Source organism: Phacochoerus africanus, chromosome 11 (assembly GCF_016906955.1).
Source record: "Phacochoerus africanus isolate WHEZ1 chromosome 11, ROS_Pafr_v1, whole genome shotgun sequence".
NCBI lineage: Eukaryota > Metazoa > Chordata > Mammalia > Artiodactyla > Suidae > Phacochoerus > Phacochoerus africanus.
In genome coordinates, this window is record NC_062554.1 from 8415294 (window position 1) to 8439320 (window position 24027).

At 57.8% G+C, this 24027-nt stretch overlaps 1 protein-coding gene across 2 annotated transcripts in view; it reads right to left on the reverse strand.

Annotated features, from left to right (window-relative positions):
* Positions 1-311: 311 nt before the first annotated feature.
* Positions 312-24027, reverse strand: part of CHRDL2 (chordin like 2) — a 35279-nt gene continuing 11563 nt past the window's right edge. Inside the window, exons 2-12 of one of the 2 annotated variants that reach the window (XM_047753856.1) lie at positions 23016-23128; positions 18322-18415; positions 15996-16138; positions 13566-13659; positions 11537-11592; positions 9701-9869; positions 8582-8776; positions 5472-5645; positions 4574-4628; positions 1174-1266; positions 312-468 (exon numbers count right to left, since the gene is read on the reverse strand). In XM_047753856.1, the coding sequence (XP_047609812.1) occupies positions 378-468; positions 1174-1266; positions 4574-4628; positions 5472-5645; positions 8582-8776; positions 9701-9869; positions 11537-11592; positions 13566-13659; positions 15996-16138; positions 18322-18415; positions 23016-23128 (1277 nt within the window). In that variant the 3' untranslated portion in view covers positions 312-377. The remainder of the gene's footprint in view (positions 469-1173; positions 1267-4573; positions 4629-5471; positions 5646-8581; positions 8777-9700; positions 9870-11536; positions 11593-13565; positions 13660-15995; positions 16139-18321; positions 18416-23015; positions 23129-24027) is intronic. The other variant, XM_047753857.1, reaches the window with a different exon arrangement.

Consider the following 24027-nt stretch of genomic DNA (forward strand, 5'->3'; position numbering starts at 1 on the left):
CTGGCTGGGCTCAGTGCCATAGAGCCACGGCACGGGGGCTGCCCACAAAGGCAAGAGGCGCTGTGGCTGGAGGAGGGGGACAGCAGCAGCCCAGGGCGGGGGAGAGGCCACGACGGCAGACAAGGACCTGGGTTGGAGGCCGGGGACCCAGCCCCGGCTCTGGTCCCACCTCAGCACAAGGACAGGGGCCAGGCTCTGTCCCCTGCTGCCTCCGTTTCCAGCCCTGAAGGTGGGGGTGACCAGGCCCGCCTCGCAGTCCCTGTGAGAACACATGGAGGCCGGATGCGGACTCAGCAGGCAGGGTCGAGGGGTAATGCAACTACACTTATTTATTAATATATAACAACAAAAATGACAAAGCTCATATCTGCAGCTGTTCAGGTCTTTGTTATAAGGTCTTGGTCTCTTTGTCTGGACTGGCCGTGACCTTCAGCTCCGGGGTCTGGGCTAGGAAGACGTTCCAGTGACCTGTATGCACAAAAGAGGAAGAGGTGTGTGTGTGTGTGTGTGTGTGTGTAGGGGGGTGTATGTGCGGTGTGTGTGTGTACACTTGGGCACAACAGAGGCAGAGTGAATGGCATGGGGAAAACTTGGGACGAGGTTTGTGTAGCCCGGGTTTGCAGCCGCAGGGAGGAAGGAGGTGGGGACCCCAACATACTCCCACATCCCAGAAGGTTCTGGCACGGGACCCCACCTTCGGCCAGCCAGCGTTTGGGGGCTGGGCTGGCTTCCTGACACCTGGCGGTGACCCTCCCGCCTGTGACTCCCTCTCCCCACCTGCAGACACCTGCGTGCTGCTTTCTCAGTGTGGCACGGAGCACAGGGAGGGCGTTAGAAGGAGCGTGGTTAGAGGTTTCAGTGGGAGAGGTTCCAGCAGGAAGGGACTAGGCAGCACCAGGATTTAGGGGCTCGGACCTCCCCCTTCCACAGCCCTGCCCCCCCTCGCCCCCAAGACCGAGTCCAGCTGGCTCTGCTTCACCTCCCTGCTCCCAGGCTCCCGAGCGCCTGAGTTGGGAAATCTCTGGCCCAGACGCCCACTGGATTCCTGTGCCGGGAACTGACGTCCGTGCCGACAGCCCCCCTCCCGGCACCAGCGGCCCGGAACTCCCCAGGAGGCCCCAGCCTCTAGCCCCGCTCTCTTCCCAGGCCCCCGTCCTCAGCCGGGGGTCCCACCTTCGTGGGTGCCAGTGAGCAGCCGGAAGTTCTGTGCCTCCTTCTGGAAGTCTTGCTTCCTGACTTTCTTGATCTGAATCAAGTGGAAGATTCCTGAGGGCAGAGACGAGGGTGTGAGCAGGAGAGGCGGGGGTGGGGGGGGGTATGGTCAGCGAACCGGGGGGCCTTAGGCCTGGGACAGACCCGGCCCCCTCCCTCCCTCCCCTCCCCCACTCCGATCAGCTACCAAAGCCTGTGGACTCAAATTGCCACGTATTTTGAATCTGCCGCCCCTCCCCACTGGCACCCTCCCCCTGGGGACCCCATCACGTCTTGCCTGGGTCCCTACACCAAACTCCTGACCCCTTTAGCTCCCTCTCATCTGTGATCCCGACTCCACGTGGGCCTTTGAAAACAGGCACGTGACCCTTCATTCTCCTTCTGTGACCCTGCTCCTGACACCACCCTGCTCTCACGCCAGTCACTTGTCCACAGCAAGAAGGGGAAGGAGGTACAGCAGGATGAAGGATGGAAGAAAAGCCGGGCCCGTAGGGATGGGTCAAGCTTTTCTCTGGATGTGTGATAAAAATCAATAGTGATTTGCTTCAGACACCAAAGCACTGCAGGTGTCAGGATCGCAGGCCCCCCCTTCAGCGCCAGGCTCAGTTCACCCCACGGCCCTGAGTGGCCTTGCCTGTGCTCTGGCCCTAACCAGCCCGAGGACTGTATGCCTCCCCGCCACCAGAACACCGTCGGCTCTGGCCACCAGGTCAGCCCGACTCGTGCTCCCAGTCTCAGCTGGGAGGTCTTCCCAAATACTTAGAATGTCCTCCTGAGCTGCTGTGAGGGTCCCTATTTCTGTTTTCTATGTTTTGTGCTGTCATTGCGTCTGTTCTTGCCTCCCCATCAGACCGGCACACGTGGAGGGCCTTCCTTTCTGGTGTCCCTGAGCCTGGCCCCCACTGGACACGCTGAATGAAGGAATGAGTGAATCCCTGGGTGAATGGGGGCGGGGGTGAATGAGCAACTATGTGCACCCGGTCTAGGCCAGGCCCTGATGGGGATGAGGTATTAGCTGGATCTCCTGATGTCTGCATCCCTGGGGAGCTGGCCAGGGGCACCGCACATGACCCTGAGGCCCTGAACACATGGGCTGTGAGGTCGCACCAGCTGTTACCACCGGGGTCCGTGGCCAGAAAGAACAGAAGTGACAGCAAGGCCTCTGCTCGGCCAGCACTGCACTTAAGAAAAGCAAGAACTGGGCTTCCTTATGGGAATCTGAGCGGGATCCCACCGAGGGGAACAGACAGCACAGGTCCTGGCACGGAGGTCCAGACAGCTGGGGATGCCCAGCACTGCTTGCAGGCCCCCAGCCCCGATGCCAAGGACCAGAATAGGAGAGGGACGCACTCCATCACACACACGAGAGGGCGACAGGCCCTTGTGCCCCAGGCCGGCCACTGCACAAATCCCTACATACAACCTGGAGAGGTGACGGGGGTAAGGGCAGTTCCCCACACGGTGGCCAAAAAGCACGATGGAAAGATCTGGGTTCTTGGGCCTGGAATCCAGAGCTTGTCTGAGGCTCATGGTTGTGCCTCTTGCTCTTTGAAAGGTGTGCCAGGCCTGAGTGGTTGGGCTCTGTGTGTCCTGGGCAGAGGGGACAGGGGTGGGTGAAGTCCAAGAGACAGGACAGGCTCGGCGTACTGCAGAGAGCCCTCCCTGGCAGGAGTTGTTCCCAGAATGGTCAGTGAACCATCTGGACGACTGGAGGTGGGGTGGGGGGTGTGCTATCGGGCTAGAGACCACTGGGGAGGCTGCGGGGGGCTTCCTTCCTGGGCACGGGTAGGAATCGAGACCCACATGGTCACTTCTACTCTGAAATTCTAGAATCTATAAAGCCCTTTATCCTAAGCCGACTCTCTGCCCAGAGTCTGGGGCCGGGGGTGGCCCCATCGTGGGGTGGCCTCGCTTAGCCCAGCTTCCCGCAGCCACCTGCTCACCGTCTCCAGGCCAGTTCTCTTCCGCTCCCGACCCCCAGGTGCTCTGTCCACTTGTCTGGGGTGAGGAAACAAAGGTTTCCCACTGACAGTTGGACCTTGGAGAGTTTTTGACTCCCGCAATCCGAGATACAGAGATAACGGGGAGGCTGATGAAGCATTTCAGCCACTTCGGGGCTCAGGAGGCGGTGGGTGGGGAGGCATTTGCTAGTGACAGGATGGCAGGGCCTGGCTTTGTCAGGTGGAAGGGCCCTCCCCACCTGGCCCCTCTTGCTGGGCCCGTGGTGATGAGATTTGGCCTTGAGCTGTGACGCCTCCCTCTCTGCCATCCTGGACCTTCCTCAGGCCCTTTCCTTAAAAACAGGTCACCTTTGTGGAGGCGGCTCTGGGGCCAGTGAGACCTGGGTTTGAATCATTGCTTCACTGCTTACACTGTGTGACTTTTGAGCAAGTCATTTTACCTCTGGGACTCAGTTTGTTTATCTGCAAAATGGGGCATCCACACATACCCCCCCGGGTTCCTATGTGGGTGAGTGGAGCACACGATACACAGCGCCTGCTACACACCAGTCACAGGGCACCAGGCATATAAGCTCCGGCTCTAGAGCCAGAGCTGGAGGCTGTTGCCCCCAACCTTGCCCTTCTAAATCCTGCCCAGCCCAGGCCCGTCCTCCACCAAGCCCTCCCTGATGAGCTCCTGCTGCGTCCAGGGCACAGAGCCCTGTGGCCCCAAGGCCAGAGGCTGAGCCTGTTGCTCTCTGTGCCCCTAGGGCAGGAGCAGGCAGCAGGAACATGCAGCCCCACCTGAGCAGGGACTGACAGAGTCTCAAGGCTCAAAATAATCATGAGAGTTTCTGAACCTACTCCTTGGCCACGGGCAGAATCCCTCACAGCAGGAAGCCCTAAGGGTGAGAAGGCGTCTCCTCTTATTGACTGAAACCTGCTTCTCTGCATTTCTAGCTGACGGATGAGGTGGGTGAGAACAAGGCTCCTATTTTTAACACCTGCTGGAGGGGCGGCCCCTACATTCCTGAATTTCATCCTCCAAAACCCATCTGCCCGCCCCACACCCCCTTAACAGAAGAGAAATCTGAGGCCCAGAGAAGTCAAGTGATTGCCCAGGGGTCACATAGTGAAGAAACGGCAGAGCCGGGATTCAAACCCGGGTCTGTCTGACGCCAAAGCCCCTGCTTGTTGTTCTGACCCTTGCGGTCACTCAGAACACAACCGCTCCCTGTGCCAGGGGCAGCCCTGCAGAGCCAGGAAGCCAGCGGTCCTGTCCCCCTGAGTCTCCTCTTCTCCAAGCTGAACAGCTCCGCTGTCTTCGTCCATTCCTCCTACGACAGGGGGCAGAGCAGAGCCGGGAAAGAGCCGCATCTGACGTCACAAGACCTGGGCTCTAGCCCCCGTCCTCCACTTACTGGCTGTGTGGCCTTGGGCCAGGTACTTCACCTCTCTGAGCCTCAGTTTCCTCATCTGTAAAATGGGGATAATAATACCTAACTCTCAGGATCGTTGAGGATCAAATGAGATCATGAATGCGAAAGCCCTCTGTAAGCTCCAGAGTGCTTCCCACATTGGCTGTTACTAGCATTTCAGCATTTTAATTATCATCCCCGCTTCCACTGCCCCCCCCCCCATGCCCACCCACCTCCCCTCCCCGCTGCCAGCCAAACACCTCGGTAGAGAAAAATGACCTTCGAACAAATTCCCATTTAAAGGGCTTAATGTGTTTTACTCTCCCTGGGGGGCTTTCTGTTTTACAAGAAAACCCTCAGCCATCCCCTCATCAGTGAAAACTCTGATCTTCTGTTGGTGGCAGGAGCAGCCTGTTGGATAGGGTGCGTTTCTCATAGGAGGTGAAATATATTCGGATGTGGACTTACCTTGGAGGGATAGAGTCCACCATCTAGAAAAGGCTCAGTGAGACTCGCCTTGAGGCCTTGGGGACCCCGCGAGGGCCCTCCTGCCTGAAAAGACCTCTCCTCCCAGGCTGCTGAAATTCTGCCAGTAGGCAGGCAGCTCTTTCCTTTCTCAGGGCTGGGGTTACGCCGACCGGGCTCCTGGCAAAGTGTAACAACCCCTCTCCCCCAGGAGAGGGAGCCCTTCAAGGCCCTGGCATCTCAGAGTGGGGGAGCTGATGAGAACTGTCAGAATCACCTCCTCCCTCTCTCTTGGAGTCTGGGACTCAAAGCTGGAAGGTGGCCCGAGGCAGGTCTTCCTGGGCCAGAGACCCTTCAGCGAAAATCCCCTAATGCCCTTAGGGGCCTGGGGCAGAGGAAGGGGCACAGGCCGGAGTGAGAGTGGGCCACTGCTCACCTTTTACCAGCTTCCAGAGGTAGATCTCCACCTGCTCAGAGGCTTCACGCTCCAGGGCAAAGCGACGCAGGTTGTCCGGGCTCGGGGACACCGACGTGTGGACGAGGACTCGGCCTGGCGCCTTCGGACACCTGGTGGTGCTGACCTCACTGGGGCCAGGGTCGGCCTTGTCCTCTGGGAGAGACAGGGAGCTGGTGAATGCTCTGTCTCCCCACCCCTGGTAGGCCAGGAAGGGGGGCCACTGGTCTGACATCCCCCTCACATCTCTAGGGTCCTGGGGAAGGTTCTGTTGTCCCTGGGAAGAGGAGGAGGTCTCTGGGGAAGAAAGAGGGGGGCCTCTCCCCCATTCACCTCCCATTGATATTAGCATGTCAGGAAAACGTCTTACCTTCCACCTCCTCCAGGCAGCCCACCTGGAACAGCTTAGCCCACCCTATTTCCTCCTGCCCAGAGCTTGTCAAACCCTTATGCTTATGCCTCTCACTCATGCCCTCAATCCCACGCTGCCTTGCATTGTCCTGTAATCGTTTCGCTTGGGTATGTTTTCTTTATAAAATAAACCCATCGGGGAGTTCCCGTCGTGGCACAGCAGAAGTGAATCTGACCAGGATCCATGAGGATGTAGGTTCGATCCCTGGCCTCGCTCATTGGGTTAGGGATCCAGCATTACCGTGAGCTGTGGCGGGGTTTGCAGACTTGGCTCGGATCTGATGTTGCTATGGCTGTGGTGTAGGCCAGCGGCTACAGCTCTGATTCGACCCCTAGCCTGGGAACCTCCATATGCCACGGGTACGGCCCTAAAAAGCGAAAGCTAAAACTAAAAAATAAAAATAAAACAAACCCACAGGGTAAAGGGCAGGGATCAGGGCCTCCAAGTCTTTTGAGTCACTGGCACCGACAAACACAGACTCTCAGTGAACACCCATGAAAGGTGTGGGGTGTTGCTGATGCAGTGCTGATGACTGATGACGGGTGTGAGACGGGAGAGGTGGTGGCGATCGTGACTAGTGGTGGTGGTCGGGATGCTCGGGTGGGCATGGGGGTGGCGATGATGATGGGATGATCGTAAGGTTTTGGGTACCAAACCGGATCCGATCCTAAAGCCCTAACATGCTGGAATTCCAAGGACATTGCCCAGAACTTTCCATGTGCCAATATCCCCTGACTGTTTTCCAGGGACTGAAGGACCAAGTCCCAACGCATCTCCCACCTTCTAGAGCCCTTTGAGATGGCCGGTTAAGAGCCGCAAGGCTACCGTCCCATGATCTGCAAGGGGCAGTGGAGTGGGGTCTGGGGATGGAAGCCAAGAGCAGGTGCGTTTGTAAGGGAGCCCAGCGGCGAGCCGCAGCCATTCCCAGAGAGAACTCGGACTGAACCCCGTCCCGTCACGCCTCCTCCCTAACCCCGTCCCTACTGTATATGACTATAAATAATCGTTATTCTTTCTGTCTGGGTTTCGACTCGCAATTCATAAAGCATTTTCATCAGCCCTATGTGTAGGGCTCAGAAAGGTAAATAACCTATCTTGGCCTAAAACAGGCACTCAGGCAGGTGAATCAGGAAGCGGGCTCATGCAAACGCCCAGCTCCTGACCCTGAATCCTGGGGCAGATGGCGACCACATGATCTTAACCACGCAGCTCTCTCATCTGCAGGATGACTGAGCTCTGAGAATTAAATGCACCGTGTGGAACTAGAGCACAGCACAGCCCTGGGCACCTCGGAGGCGCTCGGTTTGTGTTGCCTTCCTCTTTTTCTTCTCCGTCCCCCTCCTTTCAGTCTGGCCACAACCCTGCCGTCCTTCTGGGCTCGAGGGGATGGGCCCAGCCCCTCAGAGCAGCTACTGTTGATAGTCACAGGCTGTTCTTCTCAGTGAGATGCTCTGATGTTTTCTTCTGCACATGTTGATCCTAGAGCCACATGACATCGTTGAAAGAATTCAGCCGGCAAGTCTGGAAGCCTGACTTTCTAAAAGCTTCTCAAAGCTCAGCCTACCCTCTTTCTTCCCAACCATAGTTTTTTAAACTTTTTTTTTTTTTCTTTTTAGGGCTGCACTCGCGGCATATGGAGGTTCCCAGGCTAGGGGTCCAATCGGAGCTACAGCCGCTGGCCTACGCCAGAGCCACAGCCATGCAGGATCTGAGCCGCGTCTGTGACCTACACCACAGCTCACAGCAATTCCGGATCCTTAACCCACTGAGCGAGGCCAGGGATCAAACCCTCAACCTCAGGGTTCCTAGTTGGATTGGTTTCCGCTGAGCCATGATGGGAACTCTGCTTTTAAAGCCTTCTCGCTAATGCCCTTGATCCCATGCTGCCCTGCCTTGCCTGTAACCGCTCTCTTGGGTGTGTTTTCTCCCTAAAATAGACTCATAAGGTCAAGGGAAGGGATCAGGCCCCCCAGGTCTTTGGGGTCACTCACACCAGCAAGCACGGGCTCTCAATAAACACACACGGAATGGGAGGTTTCAGAGGGGGCAGCAATGATGAATGTGACACGGGAGAGGTTCTAGAAGCCTGAGCTGTAGTTCCAGCTCCCCTGCTCCTTTGCTGTGTGACTTCGGAAAAGTCCCTTCCCCTCTCTGGCTCTCAGCTTTCCCATATGTTGATAAGGACTGAAGGAAGATGACAGGGGTCAAGGGCATTGTCTATGGAAGAAGACAGACCAGGGTTCAAATCCCATCTCTGTCACTTACAGCTTCAGGACCTGGGACAAGGTATTTATTTTCCTATCCTGTGAAATGGACATAAAGATGCCTGCCCTGTCCACTGTGGTGAAGATTACTCAGATTCATGCAAAATATCTTCCTGGCCATTCCTCTTAAAAGTCCTAACAACCTAGATTTCGTGACTTCACAGAACCCAGGACATTATTTGACTCTGCAAGTGTCTGAGAGCCTCCGAATCTGTAACCTTAGGTGGTTCCATGAGTCTAATGTTTTACCAGTTGGGCATTTCCCGTTGCTGCGCTTCTCACGTCCTGTGCATCTGAAAACCCTCATCCTGTGAAACCCCCCGACCCTGTGAGATGTCCCAAGCGCCTGCGCCCTGGGGAGAGAGATCCAGGGCTGACTCCGCCAGCACCTTCCCGCCCCCAGGCGTTCCTTGTACCTGGACAAATCTTGCAGCACTTCCCAGCCACTTTCTCGGGGTGATGGCAGGGGTACTCAGTGGGGCAGGTCACGCGCTGGCAGTCCTGGCGGCCATCCTGACAGGTGCACAGGATGCAGGGCAGGGGTCCGAAGGAGCGGAAGGCTGGGTGCCACACCTCCCCATGGGAGTATGTCTTCCCGCCGTGCACACAGGCTGGGCCAGGGAGGGCGGGAAGGGAGGAGGCTGAGTGCCTTGGACTTGGGCCAGAGTCCAGTAATGGGAGGGGCGGTTAAGACCTCGGGGCGCCCCTGTGCCACCTGTCTAGCCCTCCACACAGCCTGCAAAGTGGAGTCAGGGAATAACCCAGCCCCCTGTCCCTGGCACCCCACATCTCAGCACGCAGGGCCCAGTAAGTTCTTGCCGAAGATGGAGCGTCTTCACCTGCCCTTCACGGGCACCTCTGATGGGGCAGGCGGGGGGATGGCCTGACGTAGGAGACTCATGATCAAGGGCTGTCACCACCTGGCCATGCCAGCTCTGGCAGGTCCCTTCCCCTTTCTCAGCCTGGTGTCCAGTCTGTACAGAGGGACTGGACGGAGGCATCTGCAGCTCCTCCCGCTGCCCCAGTTAGGGGTGCCCTGCTCTGAGGCCTCCTTATTTCCCCTCTGCTGCCATAATCGTCTGCTTGGCCCCCTTCCCTGCTCCATCCCGATGGTCCCTGCAGCCCAGCTCCGCAACCTCCTTCTTGCATCCAAAATTCCCCCCAGCACATCCTGAGAGTGTAATTGACACACGTGTCTGTCTCCCCCGTGAGCCTATGAGCCCCTTGAGGACAGGGGCCGTGTCCATCTCCCTGTCCTGCGCCCCTAAATTCCCAGCAAAGACATGACAGGTGCTCCAAAAAAAATACCATTACGTGACCTGTAGTCCTGGTTCCAGGACTGCTTCTGTCTCTGACTCAATACTCTGAACCTCGGTGTCCTCACCTGTCAAGTGGGGGTTTAGACCTGACGTTCTGCGGGTCTACACGAGTTGGGGTTGGGGAACCTCTGGGTGGGGGTGCAGGGATGATGGGAGACGGGAGCAGTCAGGGCCCCACTTCCCACCTCCGGGGTCGGCGGAGATTCCAGTCCCCACCTTTCTTATGCTTCTCCTTCAGGACAATCTTGACCGTGGTGCTGCCGGCCTCCTTTGGCCGGAAGTGGCGAGGGATGAAGCCCAGAGGGGCGCTGGGGCCAGTGGGGGTTGGGGTGCCCAGGCCCCTCTTCCTCCCGCCGTCCCCGGAACACGGATCCTGGGAGTGTCTCTGCAAAGGGCAGGAAGGATGGAGACTGCTGACGGGCCGCTGCCCGTGGAGGGGCAGCCAGACAGAGGCTGCAGCCAGAGGCCAGGCAAGCGAGGACACAGGGTCTGGGTGGAAAGAAGGACTGAATGGCGTCAAAGATGTTCCCAGACCACGGATCTTTGAACATTCTCAGAGGATGGCAGTTTGGGAATCCAGGCTCCACTGAGCCATTCTCAGGCCGGCAGGGCCAGAGCCACGGGGCTCAGGGGGTCAGGGGGTGCTGGCATCTTGATCTGGGGGATGTAAGTGATCGGGAGCCTGGAGAACTTGATAGTTAAGAAATGGAAGGTGAGAATGTCGTGAGGATGAGAGCCAGGAAATTCTTCTTCGTCTGAGAAGATTTAGGTGATGGAACGGGGGATGAGCCTTTGAAGATCCCTCCTGGCTCCAGAATCCCACAGGGCAGGTGGACCAGAGCAGGGCCTGGCCAGCGATGATGGGCGGGGGGGGCCCCCTTTCCTGAGCCCCTGGAGTCCAACATCCCCAGACCCCGCCCTTGCCCATCAGGTCTTGGGAGGGCGGGCGGTGAGAGCAAAGGCTGGGTGCGAGGGCAGCATAAGGGGGCAGGAGGTTCCTAGCCCAGAAATTGGGGATTGGGGGCTCAGGCTATGGGAGAGGAGCGGGTGGGCCGAGGGCGAGGGGCAGAGCTTATCACCCACCCACTGACCCTGAGTCACTCATGTTCCTTCTGCAGCCCCTCTCTGCCCGCAGGTCTCTAAGTCAGTCCTTTGCTGGCTGGACAAGAGCTCCCAGACTGAAAACTGTGTCCCAGGCCCCAGCAGAGGCACCTAGACGGCTCCCTGGCAATGCTTGTCACATGGAAAAGAGGCAAAAAGCCTGGAAGAAGTGCCGGGACCCCATATGGTGCCTTGGCCGCGTTATCCAGCAAGTCAGTAGGTAGCTGTTCAGGGCCTGGAACTGAGCCTGTGGGTTTCACTTGGCTGCCTCTTGCGGGGGAGGATGGGCGGGAAGGGGGGTGACATGGTCGAAGTCCCACGAGAGAAGGTGCAGCCTGGGAAGCGGGGATGGCTGGGCAGAGGAGACGGGGGCTCCTCAGTTCATAGACGCAGCCCGGATGGCGGCCTGGGGTGTGAATCAGTGTGTGAGCTCCCTCTCCCACCTCTTTCCTCTCCACCCAGAGAGAGAGCCGGGCAGCTTAGCCTGCCTCCACTCTAGACCAAGACTGAGAGGGGCCAAGTCAGAGTCGGCAGTAGAGTTAACCAGACACCTGGCACCTCAGGAGCTGGCTGCAAAAGGTTGGCTCCAGTCAGGGCCACTGTCTCGGGGGATGCTCCCTGCTGGTGTCCTGAATAAGGACAGATATAGATTCTGGCTGGAACAGTCTGAGAGTCTCCCAGGAGGGAAGTCAGGACGCTCGGGCCCTGCTCCAGCCCTGCGTGGCGCGTTTCCTCAGACCCCTCCTGCCCCAGCAGCCAAGGTGGGAGCCGAGATGGAAGCCCAAGGACGGGGCCTGGAGCGTGGTGCGGGCTGATGAGGCCAGCCCAGGGGACAAGCGAGGAATGAGGACAGTAACTGGTGGCGCCTGCTCCATGGCCGTGGAGATTTAGGCCCTGAAACCAGCCCCCTCCCCACCTCTCCCCACCCTCCCTGTAAAGCTGTGCACTTACCGCCCCAGGGTGAGGCTCCGTGGTGTCTTCTTCGGAGGATTTCTCACCTGACCCGTCTGGAAAGCCCAGAGGAAATTCGGGTCGCCTCTGGCTCTCAGCCTTGCCGGCCAGAGCCCCGCATGCCCCGCCTCTGGGTCCCTGCACGCCTCTGTCTCTAGGTCCCTGCACACCTCTGGCTCTGGGTCCCTGCACACCTCTGGCTCTGGGTCCCTGCACACCCCCGCCTCTAAGCTGTGCCCTTTCAAGGCCTAGTGCTACTTCTGCAGCTCGTCCACACCAGGAGGACCCTTTGCCCGGTGGGGACTTACCCCCACTTCTCATTACAGCCTCTCCTCACCCTGGCATTGATAAGACCCTGCCATTGAGCCGCTGCCTCCGTCCCCACACTGGCCTCCTGGTCGCCCTGAAGCCTGAGCTGCTTGTGGGCCAGAGCCTCTTGCTCAGGGCTCGTCCTGAATGGCCCAAGGGCTCCGAGCCCCACCCCCACCCCACCCCACCCCCCCGCCTGCTTGGCAGCCTCTCTGCCCAGCCACACCTGAAGCAACAGACTTGGTCTACACTCTGCAGCCCCAGCACTGCTCTCCAGCCCTCCGCCCCGCCAGCTGCAACAGCCGAGGAGTCCTCCATCCCCCACCCGCCGGGCACACCAGCACACGAAACCCTCTGAGCCTCTCGGCCCCCTACAGCCCGGAGTGCAGTTCTCCCCTGCTCACCCTTGCCTCACATACAGTCTGGCTGCCACCGAGCATTCTGGGTCCAAGGACCCAGAACACTGGAATTAGAAATCACCAAGGCCAAATGCTCAGTGCACACACAGCACAGTCGAGGCCCAGAGACGGGATGGATTCTGCAGGAATTAGCTGGAAGAACAGGACTAAACTGGGATCGCCTGACTCCTTGTCCAAGGCCAACATCTGGGGAAGCTTCTACAGGGGAGCGTTCCCCTCCCCGAGTCCTGCCTCCTCCAGGAAGCATTCCTGGACTACAGGGAGCGGTCAGACCATCTGTGCACTTCATTCTGCCCAAGCTGCTTGCCCTGCACTAGCCTCTCTCTGTTCTATGCAGAGATGCTGCCTGGTTCTGCTTGACACAGGGGCTCTGGCAGGTGAACCCAGGCCTGTGCCCAGCTCCACCATGAAGAAGACGGGAGGAGACAGGGTCCTTGCCTGTGCAGACCCCCTCTCCTGGGCCTCATCTGAGCCTCTCAGTCTCATCTGATTTGCAGGGGCTTTGTGCCCTTGTCGCAGGCCCTGCAGCAGCTGCCCCTCCTCAGGGCTCCAGCCGACTTTGCTCAGACTCTACCTGCCAGCAGCACCCTCCCTCCCTGTCTCTGCCCACTCCTTATCCTGCTCCCTGGCCAGCCTGGCAGCACAGGGGAGCAGGAAGGAATTACCCTCCTTGGGGTGACACCTTGACCAGTGGGAGTTGGTGGGTGGCAGACAAATTCTTCCTCTTCCTCTGTCACCTCCAGACTTTTCTTTGTCTTTTAGGGCCGCCCCTGCAGCATATGGAGGTTCCCAGGCCACAGGTGGAATCCGAGCTACAGCCACCAGCCTACACCACAGCCACAGCCACAGGAACACGGGATCCGAGCTGTGTCTGTGACGTACACCACAGCTCACAGTAACGCCAGATCCTTAACCCGCTGAGCGAGGCCAGGGCTCGAACTCAGTCCTCAGGAATACTAGTCCAGTTCACTAACCACTGAGCCACACAGCGAACTCCACCTCCAGAGTTTTCTGAGAAGCAGAAGACCACTCAGAGCGCTAGGTCACCCTCGGTGTTAAGCAAAGGCCAGCCCCCCACACCTTCCTGTGTCACTCTCCCTCCCCGCCTCCTGCTCTCTGAGGTCACAATACAAAATCATGTGCATTCTCCTCTGGCACAGATCCAGCTCTGGTGGGGGCAGGGAGGGGGGCGCAGCTAAGGAAGGAGGGTTTTGTGGTACCCCAAGATTCCCCACCAACAGTCCATGGCTAGGTCCCTGAGGAGGGGTGGGTGGGCATCGCCAGACCAGGGACAGACTCACCTTTGCAGGCCTGGCAGCAGGAGGCGGGCAGCGGGAGGGGGGCGGGGCAGCCTGGTTCTGGGCAGGTCATGAGGCCGCAGTAGATCTGGCCCTCCTGGCAGACAGAGCGGGCGGAGCTGGGACAGGAGCTCTGATGAGGACAAGCCTTGGGGCTGGGAGACACCCCCACCCCATCATCGCTGGGGGCAAATGGCCTTGAAGTCTCCTCCAAGGTGGGGAGCCAGGAGGGGAACCAGCACTCCAGGCCCTGGGGTAAGAGTCATCCTTCAGCTTCTAAAGCTTTTTCTTTCTTTCTTTCTTTCTTTTTAGGGCCGCACCCGTGGCATATGGAGGTTCTCAGGTTAGGGGTCCAATCAGAGCTACAGAGGCCGGCCTACACCACAGCCACAGCCATGTAGGATCTGAGCCATGTCTGTGACCTACACCACAGCTCACGGCAACGCTGGATCCTTAACCCACTGAGGGAGGCCAGGGATCAAACCCACAACCTCATGGTTCCTAGTCAGGTTTGTTCTGCTGCACCATGACGGGAACTCCTCTGAAGCTCTTTTTTAGACCCAGTCTCTCCCTAGGCTCTCCTAGCAACCCAGGGAGGTGGGATTCTCCCGTCCTGTGATGGGGAGGGACTGTCGAGGGGCCTGGACCCTCTGGAGTCAGAGACCCAGCCGGGCAGAATGGACTAGAGCCCAGGCCTCAGGCTTTTCCAGCTGCTATCAATGTCCTTCTCCCCTGGCCTGGAACAGCAGAGGGAGGGGGTGCGTGGGGAGCCTCTGGGGCTCACCATCCTCGTATTGGAAACCCTAGGTCCTCAGCTACAGGACCCAGCCTGGACAGGCGAGACTGCGGGGGAAGGGGCCTTCCAGGAGGCAGGAGGCCCGATGATCTTGGGTGAGTCACCTCTCTTCTCTGGGCCTCCCTTTCCTCCTCTGTAAAATGGGGACAGTCCCATCAGGGTGGCGGGGATCGAGTGAGGACATGGTGGTGAAAACCCTTGCCGAAGTCACAGAGTCACAAAGGGTGCCCGGAGGGAGCGATGTTCCCTTGAGTCCTTTCACTCTTCCTCTGGTCTGATCCTTCAGACCAGTCCCATGTGAACAGGGCTGAGGAGAAAGGAGACCCAAGGATCCAGGGAGAGGGGACGCAGGATCATCCCCTTCCTCCCACGGCCCCCTGCCCATCCGGGTGCTCTTCCCTTCATGAGAAGCCACACCATGCAGGTAAGGACACGGGGCGGGGGGGGGGCGGGGATCATGTGACGTTGGGTCTGAATTCTGGCTTTGCTGTGTGACCTTAGGCAAATCACTCAATTACTCTGAGCCGCGGGTTTCTTATCTAAAAATGTGACTAGTGATAGGTTTCTCATAGGGCCACAGGGATGCTGTATTTAAACAGAAGGTGTTTTCTAGTGGCTCCCTCACTGCGAGAGGCCCAGGCCCTACAAAAATAATCATTCTCGGGGTTGATTTCTAAGTGATCACCCTTTGGTATTAAGCTATTTTGCTCTGCAGCCCAGACACCTTAAATTCAGACTCTCAGAGTGATGAGCTCCTCTCGCTGAACAGATGAGAGGCGGGCCTGAGAGAGGTGACTCTGAAGTTCACACAGGGAGCCGTGGCAGAGCTGGCGCCAAAACGTGGGTGTCCAGCCCGGAGGGTAAGCCTCGTACCCTCTCATCACTGCTGAATCCGATTATTCCTTTAAACGGGGAAGACCCTGAAAATCACTTGGTCAGACTCCCTACGCCCTCGAGGAACTGAGTCCCAGAGAAGTGTGAGGATCAGGTGGTAGGGAAATCAGGACAGCAGGAGTTTCTCCCGCCAACACCCACAAGCGCTAAGCGCAAGGGCGAGGATGACATGCCGAAGGCCACCTGCAGACATGCAGCAGGGCCCTGCCTAGAATCCCCCGGGGAGTGGGGGAAGACCTTCCAGCACTGGCCGTGCTTGGCCTCAGACTCTGTCCCCTGAGAACACCTCTGGATCAGCCCCGCCTGTCCTCAGGTCCAACCCTGACCACAGCAGGGGGAGTTGAAGCAGCTTCCAACTCAATTGCATTTGCTACAAAGAGTCAGGCCCTGTCTCTGTGCCCCAGGAGAGATGCATGATCATTCACTCACTCACTCATTCATTCAACAATCATTACAGCCATCTATGTGCCAGGCCCTGAGCTGGGGGCAGCAGAGGACACAGAAATGAACTGAGAATCTCCCCACCACTCAAGGTGTACAGACTCTACCGGGGGAACCGGTATGGCAAGTGTCAGTGTGAGGGGATAGGCAGCCCAGGAGGGTCCAGAAGCCCAGGGGGAGGCAGGATGCTCCAAATCCCGGAGCCCATTCCCGCTCGCTGTTCTTTGACCGGGAGGAACCCCAGCCCACCCCCACCCCTGGCCACACTGCCAGCCTGTGCTAAAGGCAGTAGAAGGTCTTACGGTGCAGCTGCAGAGGACGCACTGGTTGGGCAGGCGGGAAGGGAGCAGCTCGTGGGCACTGAAGATCTCGCCTTGTTGGTACATGGTCCCGTTGTGCTGGCAGGACCTTGGGGGCGCCCGAAGCCCAGAAGGGGTGTGAGGCTCTGCAGGTGGAGGAGAAGAGAATGAGGTGTCACGTGGATCTAAGAGCTTTGCCAGAATTAACCGGGCTGCTTTCCTGAAAATGATGGATATTATCCCATGTTATTTAAACTGAGCTCTGGTCTCAGCCTTCCCAGCCAGACCCCCTATCAGGGAACCAAGAGGTCTCACTGACACCTACATCTGACCATATCACACACACACACCCCCCACCCCGGCCCCAGGCCTTTCAGCCCATCGGTGGCTGAGCTGGCCCTGACTGGATCAAGAAAGCAAAGCCAGAAGCCTCAGCTCCGCCGAATCCCACTCGGTAGGGACCTGCATTAGTTCATTCAACATTCAGTGAGTGTCTGTGGAGCACCTTGGAGTGCCAGGCAGTGTCCTAGGCGCTGGGGATACAGTGCACAAAACAGGGTTCCAGGTGGAGACACATGCTGGTGAACTGGCCTTGTGCTTGGTGTGAACTCCTGTCACTCCTGGGCCACCAGAGCCCCCTCCCCATTACCTGCCAGGTGGCTAGTCCTCACCCTGTGAGCCTCTGGTCCAGGGGGAACCCACTCATTCTGTCAGGACACCTTGGCTAAGCACCTGCCCTGCATCAGGCCCCACACTTCATGTTGGGATGGAGTGTGGACTAGACCCAGCCCCTCCCATCAGGAAAGTGACAATCTAACTGGTTAGAGAGGCCGTGACAAGCTGTGACACTGGTATGGTCTGGGCCAGGGCGATGGATGCATAGAAGCTGTGGCAGCACAGAGCATGTACCCCTAACTCGGCTGGGGTGAGGGGACCAGCAAAAGCTTCTGGAAGAGTCTGATGGCTGAGCTGAGTCTTGAGGGAGATGCAGACCAGGCTGGCAAAGGGGCAGGGCCCGGAAAGAGAGACGGAGTGAGGAGCGGGGCGGGGGGGGGGGGGGGCGCTGGGCCAAGGCGCAGTCAGCAGGGAGCGGAAAGGACGCCTGGGGTCAGCCCAGTGGGGAGGAAGCCTGATGTCCCCTCACTGGGTAGGATGGAGGGCACAGCCCCTGATGCCCTAGGGAACCCAGAACCAGGGAACTCAATGACCCAGGCTGGCGCCCTGTCACCTCTCCCCCCGGGGGTCCCCCTTGGAAAGCAAGCCCCTCTCCATACAAGTCTGCGCAGGTCCCCGGTGTGCCCGGAGAGCCATGGTTCCGGCGTCTGGAGCCTCTGCCTCTTATCACCCTCGAGATGCTTCTCATCGTGGATTCTCCTCTAAATATCTCCCGCCCTCTAGGTTGGCCTGCCCCTCGTCTGCTACTCACTTCTGCCCGTTTCTTCTCAGACCACCTCCCCCCTCCTCTCTTACCTCTGCTTCCTAGAATCCCAGTCTCAGTAGAACCTTGAAACCATGGACATTTAGCGTCGGGACACACAGAGTCCCTGAGCCGCAGCACCGGCAGGAATCTCAGCGGACAGGCGCTCTGGCGCCCTCAGCAGTGATCCTGGGCTCACCCTGAGGGCCTCCCAGCCTCAGCTGGGGCACCTCCACTTACGCAGGCCACATCCCCTCCCCGGGGAGATGGGACCCTGGGTGTGCCACCCACAGGCCGAGCATGCCGTTCCCTTTAGCTTTTTTCTTTCCTTTTTTTTTTCTTTCCTTCCTTCCTCCCTCCCTCCTTCCCTTCCTTCCTTCCTTTTTTAAATTTTTTTTTATTTTGTCTTTTTAGGGCTGCACCTGTGGCATACAGAGGTTCCCGGGCTAGGGATCCAATTGGAGCTGTCACCGCCGGCCTGCACCACGGCCACAGCAATGCCAGATCCGAGCTGCCTCTGCGACCTACACCCTAGCTCATGGCAATGCCGGATCCTTAACCCGCTGAGCGAGGCCAGGGATCAAACCTGTGTCCTCATGGATACTAGTTGGTTCTTTACTGCTGAGCCACCACCGGAATCCCCTCCTTCAGCTGTTTCCCGCGTCCCCCACCCCTCCTCCTGGCAGGCACAGCTTCTTAAGAATGAGCAGTTTGTTGCAACCCCCAGCCTTCCGTGGATTGTGGAGGGTGTTTCTCCCTGAGCACCTTGCGATCTCAACCGCTCTGGTGGCTAGAGCCCGCCCCTCCCATGCCAGGGCCACCTCCCGCTGGAGGTCTGTGTCAGGAGTGGGAGAAGGAAGGGTCAGGGGGCACGTGGGAGGCTGGCACAAGGGCAGGAGTGAGGCTACGTACCCACACACCGGGGACAGCACTGCTGCGGCTCCGTCACAGGCTGGGAGCAGTGGACAGGCGGGCAGTGGAGGCGGTAGCAACTTACGTGGGCACTCTGAAGGGGACAGAGGGGTCAGTCTTTCCTCCCACTGTCCCCTCCCCAGGTCCCTCCCAACCACAAGGCACTGCACTCGTTTTAAGCCTGCAATGGGATAAAAAGTGTTAAACTCCGCGTGTCTGGCCTCTCCCCTCCTGTGCCCACTCGTGTGGCTCACTCGTTTGTGTCCTTCCCCCACCATGGAGGAGGGCACAGGGTGCCTGGATTCGCACAGGTCTGTGTCCCTTCCGGGGGTTTGAGACATGCGAGTAGAAGACTTGAGTTATTTCGACGTCGATCTTAACTCGGGGGCTTTGTTCTTTTACCTCTGGACCTGAGCCTCACGGCTGCGGCGTGTGACACATGAGGACAGGGGACAGGGACAGGGGCACAGCTAGAAACAGGGTGTGGAGAAGACTCGGGGCTTTGTGATGTTCTCCCTAAGTCTCTCGGAGGTTTGGGGGACCCTGTGCAAAGCCTTGGAATTGGCCCCAGAGAAGGAGGGGCCTGAAATGCCTCGGCTTTTTCAAGTGCAGCGAATGAGAGAAGCATTGACAGAGAGGCGAGGGGACGCAGAGCAGCTGGACAGAAAGGCCACCGCTGGGGGTTTTCTAGCCCGTTGGGCAGCTTGTCGGCCTGTCCCCCACGCCCCACGCCTTCCTCTCCTCCCTGTGTTGTGACAAATCATTAAGTCTGTCTCTGCTATTCAACCGTGAATCCCCAAGAACAAGAGCAGGCCTCCCTGTACGCATCTCTGAATTGTCAGTTCAGGGCCTTGTTCCGGGCGAGCACCTGCTCAAGTGGGAATGAACCCGTGAGTCAATGAATGAGGCCAGGACGGGAGGGAGAGACGGTCTCTGTTAGACAGATGGAGCCGGTTCTCTTTAAACTCTGGTGTAGGCGAGTGTGTTTCCAGCCCCCTGGCCCACCTGAGGCCCTGACAGCACTTCTCCCAAGGCAGCTTCCTGCCCCAGCGAGAACCCTGGACCAGGCGCTCGTTCCTCTGGGGTCCCTGCTTCCCCAGATGGCCAGAGGGGATCGCAAGGACTAATTAGAGCTAAGGGGCCTCCTAGAATCCACAGACTTGGTTTGGAGCTCCAAAAGGGGCCTCCTAGAGGCCTGCTATACAGGGGCGCTTCATAAATGTCCAGAGGGTGAACTGAGCCCCTGAAACGAGATACGAAGGTGGAGTGTGGTTAACTGTGTGGTCTGAAGAGTTAGAATCTCTCTCTTGATTCTGGCCTTGAAGGAACCAAGGGATGGAGATGATGAGAGACAGGCACTGGGGACTAAGGTGTAGACGGCGGGGGTGCAAAAGGGCAGGGGGGAGGGGGAGGCCTTGCCGCCAGAGGTGGCTCTCAGGAGTCCTAACCACCACTCACTGAGTGGCTACTAGGTAGGGGCTTTATGTTGTATAGAAATGGGATTATCTCAGGAGTTCCCGTCGTAGTGCAGTGGAAACGAATCTGACTAGGAACCATGAGGTTGCGGGTTCGATCCCTGGCCTCGCCCAGTGGGTTGGGGATCCGGCTTTGCCGTGAGCTGTGATGTAGGTCCCCAACTCAGCTCGGATCCTGCACTGCTGTGTCTGTGGTGTTGGCCAGCAACTGTCGCTCAAATTCGACTCCTAGCCTGGGAACCTCCATATGCCGTAGGCGTGGCCCTAAAAAACAAAAAAAAAAAAAAAAGAAAGAAAAAGAAAGAAAGAAAGGAAAAAGAAATGTGTTATCTCACTTTATCCTTTCAACAACCCTAGAGGCAGGTGTTATTATCCACAGTTTCAAAAAGGAGCTTCTGAGAGGTTACACTGCCCAAGATCGCACAACAAGCCAGCACTGTCTAGGGTCCGTGCCCTCGCCAAGATGCTCAGCCGCCTCTGGTGGGTGGCACAGGGCTCATTCATTCACTTAGCATGACTACCGGGTGCCATGTCTTCTTCTGAGCACTCATGACATGGCAGGAAGCCAGAGACAAGGGTTCTGCTCTCACCGAGCTGCCTTCCTAGCAGGGGGGGGGGGGAGACAGACTATGAAAAATAAACAAGTAGGAACAAGATCATGTCAGATGTTAAATTTATAATAGGAATAAACCCGGGCAACGGGATTGCGTTAACGAGGTTGGACTATTTTAGAAACGGCTGTAGAGAGAGCCTCATAAGGACGTAACTTTATGTTATGAACTGAAAGATGAGAAGGAGCCATTCCTGGGAGGAGGTGGGGGAAGCACATTCCGGGTGGAGGAACAACAAGTCGGAATGAGCTTGACGCATTGGCGCAGGTAGGAAATGGAGTGAGAGCACGAGGCAGAGGGCAGATCCCATAGGGCCCATGGCAGGCGATGGGAATTTTACTGTAGGTGCAAAGGAAAGCTATCAGAGGGTTTTAAGAGGCTTTAAGAAGGACATGATTCGTTTTATTCAGAAATGATCATTTGGCTGCTGTGGGGGTGGATTAGATGCAGACCCAGGGAGACCCTGTGGGATGCTCGCACCGCAGCCCAGGTGAGAGCGGGAGGCGGCTTAGATCAGGGGAGCAGTGATGACGGAGAGAAGGAAGGGATTCGGGGTGTGTCTCCGGGGGTTGGCTGAGGACACCGTGTATGTGTGAACCCCGGGGAGGGAGAAGTGAATTAGCTCCCCCGGGTTACAGAGCTTGGGCTTTGTCAACTGGACCGCATGATATGTCTGGAATTTTCTGTTATGGTTGCCTTCCTGTTTTTTGGCTATATTTCATAAAGTTCTTTTTGAAAAGCCTGATTGGCCTCAGATGTGCTAAGGAAAACCAGGGGGATGCAGAGATGGGGGCTCGTGCCCCCGCTGGCGTCAGCTTCCACCTGGGTCCAATGTGGTAGAAGCAGTGGGGACTCAGAGGGAAGGACCCCGGGAGGAGTGGGACCCCGGTTCAGAGTCAGGAGAGAGGTCGGCCCGTCTCCACCTCCCGTATTTCCTCAGAAGCTGCTCTCTGCTCCTGCCCCGAGGAGTGTTTTAATAAGAGAGGCTCCCCCAGGCCTTCCGCATTCTGCTCTTGGCTTTGTGCAGGAAAAGACAGGAGCTAAGGGGCTGGCTCCAGCTGGGAGCCAGTTCCCCTCCCTGGAGCTAGTGCCTCCTCCTCTGGGAGCTAGTACCCCCTCCCCTGGGAGCGGGTACCAATTCCCATTCCCTGGAGCTAGTACCCCTCCCCTGGGAGACAGTACCCCCTCCCCTGCACCTCGTACTAGTACCTCCTCCCCTGGGAGCTAGTACCCCCTCCCCTGGGATCTAGTACTAGTACCCTTCCCCTGGAGCTAGTACCCCTCCCCTGGAGCTGGTACTCTTTCCCCTGGAGCTAGTACCCCCTCCCCTGGGAGACAGTACCCCCTCCCCTGCACCTCGTACTAGTACCTCCTCCCCTGGGAGCTAGTACCCCCTCCCCTGGGATCTAGTACTAGTACCCTTCCCCTGGAGCTAGTACCCCTCCCCTGGAGCTGGTACTCTTTCCCCTGGAGCTAGTACCCCTCCCCTGGGAGCTAGTACCCCCTCCCCTGGGATCTAGTACTAGTACCCTTCCCCTGGAGCTAGTACCCCTCCCCTGGAGCTGGTACTCTTTCCCCTGGAGCTTGTACTGGCACCCCTCTCCTGGGAGCTAGTATTAGTGCCCCCCCTTGGGAGCTAGTACTAGTACCCTCTCCCCTGGGAGCTAGAACCCCCTCTCCAGGGAGCTAGAGCCCCCTCCCCCTAGCACCAGCACTGGACAGAGAGAGAGCTGGGCCCCCAGCAGCTGAGCCAGGGCCAAGGAGGTTCAGACCTCCTAAATCAATCCCTCCTTCCCCATCCTCCAACCCATACCTGGCCTGGGAATTCTGGACCACATGGAGGCCCCATCTGTTTTACCCAGTTGATGGTACAAGGCCCTGTGGAGGGTGCTGGGCGGGGGTGGGCTGGGAGGAAACAGAGCTGAGCAGAAAGATCTGGCCTCAGCCCGAGTACGTTCCAGCCTCTGCAAGGCCTGGAATTGGCATGAGTGAACACCTAGGAAGACTTGCTCCCAAGGCTCCATCTAGGAGGGGCAGTAGCTGACAGACACAGAACCATGTCACCTGGCCAAGAAGGATGAGGAGACAGGGACGGAGACACGAATGTGGCTTCCCAGAAGAAGAAAATACTTCCAAGTGAGGAATCCAGTAAGGCTACTGGTGGAGGTGGGATTTGGGCCAAGCGGCAAAGAATAAATATTTGGACCAGTGGTGCTGGGAGAACGCAGGGTGGCCAGAGAGGTGGCTGGAGGAAAGAAGGACGGGAGGTCAGGTCAGGAGGGCGCTGCATGGGCGCCAGGAGGCTGACACCAGCAGGAAAGAAAGCCGCATGAGCGATGCAAGGCCCGGATCCTCATCCCAGCCCAGCCACTGACTCACCGTGTGATTAGCTCTGGGAGGCACGCAGCGGGCACCTGCGCCCATGTGTGAGATACTCAGTAGTGAAGTGCTGTGGCCCTGAGCCTGATAGAGCATGGTTTTAAGGGGCCTGGTTCCAGGGGCCCCTTGGCCCCTAGAGTCAGCCTGGCCTCCCTCCCACTGGGGTGCCTTCTCTGGAGGTCTCTTGGACACACCCGTTGCAGGTAGTCAGGCAGCCAGAGGAACCTACCTCGGAGCAGGTACAGCGCAGGCAGTACATCAGGCCCTGGGGCTCCAGGTAGGGGTGCCAGCTCTCGCCGGGGGAGTATCTCTTCCCGTGGAAAAGGCAGAACATGTCTGGGCCTGGCAAACCAACCAGTGCTTTGTCAGTCCCAGGAAGCTCCAGCCCAAGGTCCCTGCCTCATCCCTTCTTTCTGGCTCTAGGAAGGATGTCATCTGGACCATGCAGACGAAAGGGAATCCCTGGGACACACTCTCCTAGTCAGCGGTCCAGAATGTCTGAGTTTGAATACCAGTTTGACCACACACTTGCTGTGTGACCTTGGGCATGTCACTGTCCCTCTCTGAACTTCTCTCACAGAGTGTTTAAGGACTCAAGAAGTAGAAATGCTTTTCAGATCTTAATTGTGGCATAAATGTTAGTTATTATGATTAGATGAATAATCTGAGGCCCAGAGAAGCTAAACCACACCTCTAAGGACACGCAGCAAGTCAGTCATCAAGCAGAGATGACAGCCCAAGTCCCCTGACTCACAGCGCAGTGTTCCTTCCGCCCTCATAATCACACGTGCTTCCTTTTCCTTTGTCCCATTTTGCTCATTTATTTACTGTGTCTATGCATCTTCCCCTCTCTTGCCCTCTGCTGCTCCCCTGCCTACACACACACACACACACACACACACACACGGCCCTGTGACCTGCCTTTTGAAAAAAAGCGACTGAGCAGCTTTTCCGCTTTCATTCTGTGCTGCGTCCCTGTCGCTCAGTGAGCTCTGATGGAAAGTTCTGGAATTGGGAACATAAAGAGCTGCCTAGTGAAAGGTTGCCAGAAAGCTGACTTTTCAATAGCCTTAAAAATAGTCGTTGGTTCTATGCACATCGATTGCTTGTCCGCGTTATCAGTTGTCAATGCGCAGATGAACGCGTCTAAGAACAACTGAAAGAGTCTGTGGCTCAGATACCTCCCCTGCCATTCGGCTTTCCTGAAACCTCCATCCTCTCCTCCCTTAGCCAGTCAGTCT